The following is a 13,583-nucleotide window of genomic DNA, read 5'->3' as shown; positions in this document are numbered from 1 at the left end:
CAATAAAACCATGGTTACAAGTTTGGAAAGAAGGAACTATAGGTTCTAAAGAACTTCAACCCAAAAACTGCACTACTGAAAACTTCATTAATCCTGAATTTATGTAGTTACCCACGTCAACATAAACATAATACATTTAATCACCCCTTTAAACACTTTATAAAATCATTGAAAATTTAAATATTGCACTGAATGGTCACAACTAAATTAAGAATTCATTAATTAGATGGACTTCATGCCTGCTTAAAGCAATACATAGCAAATGATGTTACCATCAAATATGAGAAACCACGATAGACTGATGTAAATGACTGAAACCTGTTGTCATGCAAGTGTTTGCCATAGCTTTTTTTATTAAAACACTACACACTGCAAAGTTTAATTTTAAATGACATCAATCAATACATCAAATCCAGTTGATCTCAGTTCATTCTTTCTTCCCCTTCTATGAACTTAAAACTCCAATGTGTTTCCTGCAGCCAAAAAACAGTCCTGGGAGCAAAATCCTGTACAAACATCCAAGTAAAAGCCCAGAAGTTCACCACAGGAACCCTGTACCCTGGTGGGTATGACTTAAAAAGGGCTCTGCACTGCAAGCATTCCCTGATGATGTACATCTGTCGGAACTTGTTCCGGTAGACGGGAGAGAAATTCTTCCAGTTGACTACACCTTAGAGTGTAAAGACAAAATACAGGAAAGAGAAATAAAAAAAATTTAACTGCCTCATACTACAAAATTCAATTGGAGAATGTGCATTGAACAGGGCGAAAAAAAAATCTTACTGTCTAGCCAGGCAAAGTGTGCCGCTTTCTGAAAAACTTCTCGAGTGACCACATCCCTAAAACATCTGCACACCAGAGAAAGTGTCAAATATGCAGAGTCACCCGTTGACAAAATAACTTCACTAAGGATTTCGGAAAGGATTTCCAGGGGAAGCTGTTAAAACAAAAACATATATTTATACTTGTATATAAAAGTTATTAAACATTATATAAACACTGACTACAGACAACCATGGTTTAGACAAACCTGATAGATTGTTGTCACAACTGCATACTCTGAATAAGAAGAAAAAAAAAGAATTATATTCTTTTATAATACTAATAATAAAATATTAATATATACAGTACTTTGCATAAGTCTTAGGCATGTTAGTATTTTCAAAATGGTTCTAAGCCAATTATTTATATCTTTTGCTGTACTGTGTCAGTAGGAAATATCGATTTTACATTTCCAAACATTCATTTTGCCATTAATTTTAATAATCCAGTGATATTTTTGTATATACAAGGAGTCTGTATACAGGTGCTGGTCATATAATTAGAATATCATCAAAAAGTTGATTTATTTCATTAATTCCATTCAAAAAGTGAAACTTGTATATTATATTCATTCATTACACAGATACTGAATTTGGGATTTTCCTTAGTTGTCAGTTATAAACATCAAAATGAAAAGAAATAAACATTTGAAATATATCAGTCTGTGTGTAATGAATGAATATAATATACTAGTTTCACTTTTTGAATGGAATTAGTGAAATAAATAATCTTTTTGATGATATTCTAATTATATGACCAGCACCTGTATATAAATATTTCTGTCTTATTTGGTGAACAGAATCCACATTAGAAAATCAATTAAGCTCAAATGTTTTTAAATGTCTTTGATGCTGATGTTAACTGATAGCTATATATGAAATGATCCGCGATGCTAACCAATATAGTATTTGTACATAATCCCTTCAATTTCATATCTGAACAACTATGTAGCTGTAACAACTAGAAAAAAACACCTCTGCATGTACACACATATGTAATTATTAGTTCTTAATGAATGTATGTGCACAAATAACCTGGTTCGCTGGACTCTGCCTGAAGACATTGTCTTTTAAATGCTGAAGCTCCTCCCCTCAGTGGTTGAGCGCTAAAAGAACAAATGACAAGAGGTAGGTATATTGGAAGATATAGTACAGAGTAATGTTTCATGTAAGAACATTCAAACAGCTACATACATTTGTGGAGTGAAGTTATCCAGGAGAACAGCACACCACCACCTCCTGATCAGAGGCATGTCATCCTGAAAAAAAATAAAAATAAAATAATAATAATAATATTATTATACACACAATAATCATGTATGTCTGTTCAAATAACTTGAAAAATGTAATGACATACCTCTGTAAAATCAAATCCAAGACCCAAAGCCATGTACAGAGTGTACTGTTAGAATCCACAAAGAACAATAAAAAACTTACAAAACTTACAATTATTAACAATAACTATTCAAATGTAACCTACCATCAGTATGTAAATCCCACAGTTGCTCCCACCCATCTGCTTCGGGATTCCCTGTAAGGTTTGGATTAAAACAAGCACATACTTTTAGCTTCACAGATTACTATCATATCAATTATTGTAAATGTTATAATTTATGTAATGAAATAGATTTTTGTTTGCATTTAAATAAAACGTTTCACTTCAAATGTATTGGCAGTTTTCTCCGTCCACTCTCTGCTGTCGATGAGTTTGGCAATGCTCCTGTAAAGAAAAAGGATGTCCAACATTTTAGGGATATAGTCCTAAATGTCAATTAACCTATTTATATCTCATTTTCAAAGAATGTCAACTGTGGTTTGTTGATACATAACTGTTCATGCACATTAGGGATATGCCGGTATCTAATTTTCATGTTGCGATTAATTGCTAATGCTTTTAGCACGGTATATGGTATTATCACGGTATTGAAATTTTGTTTTTAAAAAAGTGGTCATAATACAGTATAACAGGTTTAAAAACTTTTTTCTTATAACAAAAATAACTGAACATTTAAACAAGTTAAAAGTTTTACACAGATTAAAGACCAATAGGTATCACTTTACAGTAAGACCTCATTAGTTAACCTTAGTTAATGCATTAACATTCACAATGTCCAATAGCTACATTTGCTACAGAAGTTATTAATCTTTGATAAAAAAAAATATAATTATTAGTTCATGTTAGCTCATTAAATAACACATTTGCAACTTTTGATTTTAACAACGTGTTATTAAATATTGGAATAATAATGAATGGTCAGAAGAATTTTTATTTGGTAGTTTATGTTAACTAAAGAATTAACTAATGTTAACTAATGAAGCCCTAATGTAAAGTGTGAATGAACAATAAAGAATCAAAAAAATTTCAAGCAATATCTAGGGCATGTTTTAGTCCAGATTAAAATCTAAAAAAAAAAAAAAGTTTGCAAATAAATAGCCTATTAAGTGTAAATATTTAAGTATTTGGCGCTGTGCTGAACACAATAGCAAATCCACAAATCCGAATGGCTATTTAAATCTATTTAAATACGATTTAGAAAGTAGAGCAGCTGCTTTATTTATGGGGTTTCCAGGGTAAGGGCTGCATTTTCTGCAGTTTAGCGCCATCTGCTGTCAGAGAGTGAATATGCTTTCATTCAGCTCACGTGTTCCTCATGTGCTTCTCATGCGTGCTTATTTACGTCAGAGTGGCACATGTGTCTTTCAAGCAGCATACAGCGGTGTTGTGCATTTTGACCAGTTGATGGTAAAAGTATTCTTAAAATGCATTCCAAATTCTGAATAATTTGTAATATATAATTATTCATGGTATTTAGAAGTGCTCACGATAACAATATCATGCATATTCATTACCGTGATATATCGCATTACCGAATACCTGCACATGTCTAATGCACATCACTGAAATTTTCAATGAACAAAATAAAAGTTCATGAACAATAATGAAAAAAAAAAAAAAAAAAAAAAATATTACAGTTTAAAACAGAACCACTGTAATCTCTGAACACATTCTGAACGTTTCTATAACCTGAATGTGTCAATGTACGGTCCAAATCCTGCTTGTTGCATAGAGTCGAGAAAATAAAATTTCTTATGTCTTTGGTTTCATTATCTGTAAAACGCACATGCAATGCTCTACATAAACATCTCTGTAATAGTTTATGTAATTTAATGCCAATGTGCAACTAAACTTAATTCAACAGCACATTGTTTAGTATTGGATAAAGGTAAAATTACAATACTGTTTACCTAGTTCTCATATGAATTCTATTACTTACACACAGTAGCCAGTGGCCAGGTACCCAAGCTGGCAGAACCACAAGGTCTGTCTGTCTGACATAAGGCTAAAATATTTAGAAACATATCAGAGCCTAGGAAATATAATGTTGTTTATATGCAGTGATAGTACAATCATTCACAAGATAAAACATTCCAGAACTCACCGGAAGGGACAACTCAGGGAAACAAGAATGTGGTGGAAGCCAGGTCACTACCACGTAGGAATTAGCAACAAACACACTGACATCCTTTAACAAAGAAACAATTATCAGATAAATACAAATGTATCCTATTTTCAATAAAATCTTTTAGACTGCTACCTTACCATTTTAAAAGCGATGTGCTCTACGATTCTTAGGCATCAGTTCAAAATCTGTTTAAATAAAACAAATAAAATGAGTTCCTTTGATATTTTTCCATCTCATTTTACTGATAAAAATGTATTTTACCGTTGCTTCAACTTCTTCTGACAGTCCTAAAGACAACAAATCGGAACGCAAGAGCACAGTTGATCCCACAGAAACAATATGTTCCTCCGGGTCACGGTTTGGGTCCAAAACATGTGCAACCTGAAAAATATTAAGAAAAAAAAGCATAAACTATGATAATGTTTTAATATTTTAAGTGTAGCCACAAACAAATCACTACCATTTTCTGAAGATGTTCTGGTAATGGTTTGCCCCAAGCTGCTTTATTTGGAAGTATGTCCTCCACTACCCAGAAGGGCTTGTGGCTTGTAATCACACTGTGACGTGTGCTTTTCACATGATGGCTGGACAGCAGCTATAAAATAAAAATAAATAAAAAATAATTGAAAAACAACATGAATTACCACCTCATCTCAATCAAATATTTCAAAATATTTTTCTACCACAACAGTGCCTTCATACCTGAAATTTGACTGCATACTCCAGCAGTATCAATAGTGTTGGAGGATTGAGGATTCACAGCCATTGCTGCACCTAAAACACAAAAACATACATCCTCACTCTCATAAAAACACATTTATGCATACACATATACATATAAAAATATAATGTGAAGATCAAAATTAGAGAACAACCTACAATTTCCTAAATTTTAAGGTCACTGCTTAGTCCTATTTGAAGTTATCCTAACAGGAGTAACAGTGCCTTCATACCTGAAATTTGACCGCATAATCCAGACTCAATATTTTTGGAGGATCAAGGACTCTCTGCCATGGCTGCACTTAGAACACATAAGCATATACATTTAGATTCATATATATCTTTATATATTTATATATCTAGCTATACACTTTATATATCTATAAACATATATACAGTGATAATACATTACCCAAAATGATCTTTCCATTGCAATCAAACTGTAATTCAGTGTTCTCGTCAGTAAGTTTTCTTAACTGCTTCACAACCTTATTGTTTCGTGCAACATTTTTATGGTGCAAAATATTTCTAGCCAGGAAAATGTGGGATGATGGTTTCATCATGTTCAGGAAGTAGTTATTTTTCTTCATATCTGAAAAGAGTTGCTCTGCTGTCTGACTGTTTATCTTTCCTGCAAGTTCTGGGACCAAGCCAGTCTTTCTCAAGGAATCCTTAAGATCCTTACTATTGTTCTGATGGAACACATCACATAAAACATAATGGTCACATGAACCAGTAACAGGGTGACCATCTTGATCAGCTGATCTTTTCGGTGGTTAAGCCATGGCAAACTGACTTCCAAGTCATTTTCAGATGCCTTCTTGATATTTTCCTCAGATGGATGCAGTAATCGACCTTCAAAAGGATGAAATAATTTTTTTGAACGATGGTTTGCATGTGAGGCCAGACCCCTTGGGTAGTCGTACACAGTAACATTTGGTACATGTTTCCATGAAAGCAGGAGGTCAGCATAATCGCGAGGGCTCTCTGCTCTGATGTTAAATTTCACAGAGTACACAACTCCACACGGGCAGGTTATAACAGCCCAGCCACCTAAAGTGAAAGACATGTCAACTCAAAAATCCATGAATACTCAATAAGTTTGTATCTATACATTTCTATCACATTTTAAAATCGACAAAATCACTTCACCTAAATTTGAAGAAATTTAAACAGCAAAATGATTATGTAAACAATAACTTTTATCAATATTTTTATGCCACCCTAATTCACAATTGTTCAGTTCAACTTACCAGATGCACCCCACACTTTGTTGTAGGTGACTCTATTTGACATCCTTTCTTTTAGTCGGATGATTAAATCCATCTTAGATCCTTTGTTATCTATTCCACACCCCTTACATAGGGCCCTTATTTCCTCAGTCTAGCCAAAAAGAAAAATGGCAACAAAATTATTATACATGACAGAACAAAACATCTTAATTACTATATTAGCAAGATGAAACCATACCCGGAGATTCAGCAGCTCATCAGCAAGCCTTTCTTCTGTAAGTGGTATGTCATCCTCAGTTGAGTCTTGTGAAACATGAAGCTTAGCATACTCTGTATGGAGAACCATGTTGGATGACCTAGTATGAATGCCAATCCATGGAGCCCAAAAGCTGTAGCTTGGGTGCACAATGAAGGGGTTCTTTATCCCACCTAATAATGAAAGGGAAAGAAGCTAAACTGCAGTAAAGAAATAAGTAAAAGTCTGTATATCTGAAAAGTGATGCTAGACATAGCCTACTTGTATAAAAACCCCGGCTTATCATCTCTACTGTCACTGCCTCCCAAAACTTCTCACTATCCACATGGCCATCATAATTTGGTGGAGGGGGGTCAATTTCACTCACTACAATCAATCAATAAAATAAAAATATAGAACATAATATTTAAAAGTAGGATACATTTAGATTAGATTCAGTTACATTGCAATTTATGAATTAATGCAATATATGTCCATGAAATATAAGGTTTATGTAAATATTTCTTAAAATATATATATAAAACAATATGTTCTTGATTGGATAGAAATATTTTGTAAATAAATCTAAGAAAATAGTTATAAATATACATTTTTATATATAAACTAATCTATAATGTATAAATTTCAATTAAACGGTATACATACGAGGCATGCCGAAGGCTCCCTTCTTGTGCAGATCCATTATGACTACACTAGGGTAGTGCCCACAGGTAACACAATTGTAACTGTAATCTAGTTCTGTCATGGCCTCAAAGTGCAAATAAGCTTGTAGGACAAGTTCATGTTTAGGGAAAGGTCCACCTTCAGTTGCATGTATTATTTCCATTACCCTACTTACAGCAGTACTATTCTGAAATTAAACAAGTTAAAAAAATAGAACATTGAATGAATGAAATCAATAAAAGTGACTTGAAAAGTTCATGTAAAATTCATAGGAAAACAATGCATTGGGGTTATGACATACCTGTATTGAGTTTCTAAGGAACATGCACAAGTGCAATGATAAAAGAATGTGATCATTGAAATTATGTATCCCATCTGACCACTCTTGGTACCTATATGTCATTCCACAGTTTGGGCACTGTCTGTAGTAAGTAGATATTCCTAATAAAGTAAATAAATGCATGAATCTAAAATATCCATAACATATCCAAGCACATTAATGTAACATAACAATAATCATACATACCTTGGATTACACCAGAAAACGTCAGTATCTTGGCATCTTTAGTGATGAGTCTTAGCTCACATAAGCTTTGGGTTCTGCACTTCGTACATTTCAATTCTGTGGGCACCAGATGTCTTGGAAAGGACTGGTTGGACTTTACATCTCTTGAATGATCTAGTAAGGTCTTGGAAAGCTCACCAGGAAGTTTTTTGTGTGCCATCATGTAGTGGATCATTTCTTTGATGTTAGAGTCAGATGGTGGATAGCTGTCGTCATCTTTTTTTCCTTCAGGTGATTCAGGAGGAACTTCCTCCACACTTTTCACCTTCTTGAACAACTCTTTGTGATGGTGAAAGAGATGCCACTTTGAAACAGCCTTGTGAATACAGGATTTCCTTGGCATTGAGCAAGGGCAGTGCCAGGAGTTTTTCTTAACATCATAGGAGACCATTACTCGGCCATGTCTGCTGTAATATGAGTGTTTTTTTTTCCAAACACAGACATGCACAATTTGTTAAGCTGGTCTCCTAGTTGTACAGAAACTGACAATGGAACTCCTTCTGCCTGAGATTCCTTCTTCAGATTAATTAACTGATGCTTCCTTGCTTCTCCAAACCACTTCTGGTCAACCATCATACACAATGTTTCTTCTGCAAGATCAGTCTGTATTTGACCAACACGTGGACAATAGGATAAAGACTGCAAGTGGTCACACTCAAATGGCTTAATGCCACTTCTGTGGGCAAAGTCTCTGGTAATGCAGCACTCATCCAATTCACACTCAGACCTTTGTAATTGTCCCCAGGTATTTTTCAGGACATGGATTGGAGTAGATACACCATGGAAAGACTTTTCAACAGCAAAAATTCCATTTTTGCCGTCAACACACTGGCATCTTAAATACCTTGTGGATGATACAGTCTCTCTGCATTCAGTGTGTCGTCTCTGGATGTGCTTTCTTAAGTTGTTTTTTAATAGTGTCAAATTGCAGTGCACACACACAACTGTTTTAGGCTTCACAGCAGAAGTCCTCTGACCTTTTCTTTCTTTTACTGGACAAGTTGCTTGAAACAACAACATAGTTTAAGTTCAGTCTTTACTTCTGCACACTAATGATCACTGTGCATACTGCCTACAGCAGGATTAGGATTGCAGCAGTATAACAGTTTCATGGTTAAAAGTGAGTTATCATATCTTGTACATTTGCTTATTTGCAGTACTGTAATCTACCATTGCTCTTAAATGCTAAAATCAATATTTTAGCCAATATTTTCAGTAGCTGCCCGACTACAAATTCACTAAACACTATTTATATTACATGCCTTCCATCCAGCAACTGTGATGAGCGTTTGTTTCTAATCTGAAAAAGCACAAAGACTCAAATTCTGTAAATTTTAATCACAAATTTAAGCAATAAATGCAGTTTTGACTATATTTAATGTGGTATGACAGCAGAGGTGCGTAGAATTTCCAAAAACTGTACTCAAGTCAAAGTACTTATAGAAATAATTACTCAAGGCAAAGTAATAATCTTTATAGATACTGGAATAAGAGTAAAAATATACATTGAAAGAACTAGAAATAGTATTTTTTTTCCCCTGAAGAAAAATGTGCATGTACCAAAAATATTTGTAAATGCCTCAATACCATATTTCATTGTGCACCATTAAACCATGATATTTTCCGACACTGAAAATCTCATACCACTGCAACCCGGAGTAGTACAAGTTTACTTACTCTTGACATTTCCACACTGAAGTTCTGATTCAGCTGTAACTGCTGGCTTGTTCATATCATCCATCAGGTTTACAATCTCCATGTTTGGAAGAGACCCTTAAAGCAATAAATGTAATTACCAGATAGAAAAGATCACTCCACATGCAGAGGATTAACAAATATGTGATATTTTATTTTTGTTAAGAAGTCTGACCTCTGTTTGAAGAAGCTGAAGATATCGATGTGGGATCTTTTCTTTTTGCTGTGTCACAAATCCTCTCCGCTTTCAAGGCAGGGCTCTCTGGAATGCAGGATTCAGTTCCAAACCTCTTTGCTCCAGAGTTGTAGACACTGTACTTGTGCTGTTCGCTCAGACCCACTAGATACACAATCAACAAATATTCATAAAAATTCTTGAAAAATTATCAATTGATTCAAACATTGACAATTCAGCAATTTATTGCTCAAATCTCTAATTGAAATATTTAAACATAGCTTTAAGATATAAAAAGACATTGTTATTGTCTAACAGAAATGGGTCAAGATTCAATTACCTGCGGTTTCTTTATTCATGACATTCTCAATATGTTTGTCGGATGTAGTGACTGTAGTAACCAACATCACGAGGCTCAGGTTGGGTTAATATGTGAGTCATTAATTGGGACCTATTAATAACAGTCTTCTCACAAAAGCAGCAGTGAAAATGCGGCCTTTCTCGGCACTGGCCGCTGCATTTGACAATGAGGAAATCTGAAAATGTATGAAATAAGCACATTACCATGCCAACTTAATTTAATATAACGTTAGTTATAGCAATTATTTAATACAAATCATACCTTCATACTAAATACATACAAATAATACAAACCTTTGTATTTTACTGCGGCTTCAAAATGTCTACGAACATGGATCTGTACCATGTGCGAAATAAAGTTCGTAAAGTCACAAAATGGACACAGTTTAAGAGTGAACTTCATATAAACCTCGTGTTCTGCTCTGGTTACGATGGTGCGGTGCTTCATGTTTGTTGGAAAATATAAAATCTCACATTTTCTACAATAGGAAAATAAAAGAACAGTTAATTTTATCACCTGAAAGAAACTGGGATATGCTTAAGCCATTATTCCACATTCGATTCTCGAACATCGCGTAAAATGTTAACATATACAGGTCCTTCTCAAAAAATTAGCATATTGTGAAAAAGTTCATCATTTTCCATAATGTAATGATAAAAATTAAAATTTCATATATTTTAGATTCATTGCACACCAACTGAAATATTTCAGGTCTTTTATTGTTTTAATACTGATGATTTTGGCATACAGCTCATGAAAACCCCAAATTCCTGTCTCAAAAAATTAGCATATCATGAAAAGGTTCTCTAAACGAGCTATTAACCTAATCATCTGAATCAACTAATTAACTCTAAAACACCTGCAAAAGATTCCTGAGGCTTTTAAAAACTCCCAGCCTGGTTCATTTAAACCGCAATATCGGTAAGACTGCCGACCTGACTGCTGTCCAGAAGGCCATCATTGACACCATCAAGCGAGAGGGTAAGACACAGAAAGAAATTTCTGAACGAATAGGCTGTTCCCAGAGTGCTGTATCAAGGCACCTCAGTGGGAAGTCTGTGGGAAGGAAAAAGTGTGGCAAAAAACGCTGCACAACGAGAAGAGGTGACCGGACCCTGAGGAAGATTGTGGAGAAGGAACGATTCTAGATCTTGGGGGACCTGCGGAAGCAGTGGACTGAGTCTGGAGTAGAAACATCCAGAGCCACCGTGCACAGGCGTGTGCTTTTGAACCAGAAACAGCGGCAGAAGCGCCTGACCTGGGCTACAGAGAAGCAGCACTGGACTGTTGCTCAGTGGTCCAAAGTACTTTTTTCGGATGAAAGCAAATTTTGCATGTCATTCGGAAATCAAGGTGCCAGAGTCTGGAGGAAGACTGGGGAGAAGGAAATGCCAAAATGCCTGAAGTCCAGTGTCAAGTACCCACAGTCAGTGATGGTCTGGGGTGCCATGTCAGCTGCTGGTGTTGGTCCACTGTGTTTTATCAAGGGCAGGGTCAATGCAGCTAGCTATCAGGAGATTTTGGAGCACTTCATGCTTCCATCTGCTGAAAAGCTTTATGGAGATGAAGATTTCGTTTTTCAGCACGACCTGGCACCTGCTCACAGTGCCAAAAACCACTGGTAAATGGTTTACTGACCATGGTATTACTGTGCTCAATTGGCCTGGCCAACTCTCCTGACCTGAACCCCATAGAGAATCTGTGGGATATTGTGAAGAGAAAGTTGAGAGACGCAAGACCCAACACTCTGGATGAGCTTAAGGCCACTATCGAAGCATCCTGGGCCTCCATAACACCTCAGCAGTGCCACAGGCTGATTGCCCCCATGCCACGCCGCTTTGAAGCAGTCATTTCTGCAAAAGGATTCCCGACCAAGTATTGATTGCATAACTGAACATAATTATTTGAAGGTTGACTTTTTTTGAATAAAAAAAAACACTTTTCTTTTATTGGTCGGATGAAATATGCTAATTTTTTGAGATAGGAATTTTGGGTTTTCCTGAGCTGTATGCCAAAATCATCAGTATTAAAACAATAAAAGACCTGAAATATATCAGTTGGTGTGCAATGAATCTAAAATATATGAAAGTTTAATTTTTATCATTACATTATGGAAAATAATGAACTTTTTCACAATATGCTAATTTTTTGAGAATGACCTGTATGTACATTATTAAATCACTTTTACTCACCTCATGCAATCAACGTGGTATTGTTATTACTCTGCTGTTGCAGTTGCCACCGTTCTGTTTGTTTCAATTCAAACTGCCCCCTGCTGGCTCGGAGCAAAATGTCAAACGCGGGGAAAACAAATATGGGCGGGGCGACATGTGTCGCTCCGCCTCGAAGTGTCGCCCCGCCCCATCGTCCAGACTGCACTCTGGGGTTACTCGAGAGCGGCGCACATCGATACAACTTTTGATGACTGAAAACCAATGGCATTCTCAAAAATTAGGAAAGTTGACGCTGAAAACCGAGTTTTTCGAGATGAATGGGTGGAAAAATACGCATTTATTCTTCCTTCATCAAAATGTACGTGGCCTGTGTACCTCATTTGCTCGGAGTCTGTGGCAGTTGACAAAAGTGGGAACATTAAACGCCATTACGAAACTAAACATAGACACTTTGAAGAAACTTACCCTCAGCAGTCCGAGGTAAGGGTGCGAAAAATAAATGAACTAAAAGCCCAGTATGAGCGATCCACACGGGTCAGCTCTCACTCACTCACCGCCCAACAACAAGCATATGAGTGTTCATTGAAAATACAGTGGATTTTAGGAAAGCATAACAAGCCCTTTACAGATGGGGAAATGGTAAAGGAGTGCATGGATGCTGCATCTGAAACATTTTTAGATGGAAAAGAAAGACATGAACTGAGAGAAAAAATTAAACAAACCCCCCTTTCTGCTGCAACAGCCACAAGAAGAGCTGAAATGTTAGCACAGGATATGCAGTCACAACTTGATGCTGCTATTCATACTGCACCTTGCGTAGCTTTGGCAGTTAATGAATCGACTGGTATTAAAGGTGCCATGTATCATGTCTGGCAAAAAAATCAAGTCATACTCCACATTCCATACCAGATGGGGGCAGTATGCCTCAATAAAGTGAATTGGTCTACTCTAGAGTAACAAACGAGAAATGGCATAGTCTCTATGCTCCGCCCCTACCTTCACAACAACCCTAGAGCCATAGCCGAAGCCTAAGAGGACGTCGTTTTGCCTCCAGATCGGGTGATGTCAAGTGATTTTGAAACATGACATCTTCAAGCTACTCCCCTTCACCTTTACCAGTGAATATGTTCATATTCGTTTTGTTCATATTACATTTTGAGTTGTATATACACATTATTTGAATTAAATTAAATTTGACAGACAGCATTCTGTCAACATCATTGGTCAACATCAGACAGCTGATGTTGACCAAGCTAGCGCCAACCAACGTAACCAGAGCTGCCAACTCTCAAGCATTCACCGTGAGACACACGCAATTGACTCTTTTCACACGCTTTCACGCCACACATCAATTTTCTCACGCACAGAAAAACCACGAAACAAAGAGGACACGGAGACTGCCCGCGGATATGCTGCCCGCCTGATGCTAATTTAGCAGCATATATCAAGTTTGATTT

The 13,583-nt window shown here is 36.0% G+C and overlaps 1 protein-coding gene across 1 annotated transcript; it reads right to left on the bottom strand.

Moving 5' to 3' along the window:
* Positions 1 to 5,041: 5,041 nt before the first annotated feature.
* On the bottom strand, positions 5,042 to 10,399 carry LOC109081782. Its single transcript, XM_042775801.1, is given in 14 exon segments — positions 5,042 to 5,059; positions 5,239 to 5,306; positions 5,418 to 5,768; positions 5,771 to 6,058; positions 6,259 to 6,388; positions 6,476 to 6,666; positions 6,755 to 6,859; positions 7,139 to 7,343; positions 7,458 to 7,597; positions 7,683 to 8,174; positions 8,177 to 8,725; positions 9,399 to 9,494; positions 9,592 to 9,756; positions 10,246 to 10,399. Coding segments are annotated over 14 exon segments (2,952 nt in total).
* Between the last annotated feature and the right edge of the window lie 3,184 nt (positions 10,400 to 13,583).

Source organism: Cyprinus carpio, chromosome A18, assembly GCF_018340385.1.
Source record: "Cyprinus carpio isolate SPL01 chromosome A18, ASM1834038v1, whole genome shotgun sequence".
Classification (NCBI taxonomy): domain Eukaryota; kingdom Metazoa; phylum Chordata; class Actinopteri; order Cypriniformes; family Cyprinidae; genus Cyprinus; species Cyprinus carpio.
This window is presented reverse-complemented; position numbering and strand designations above follow the sequence as displayed.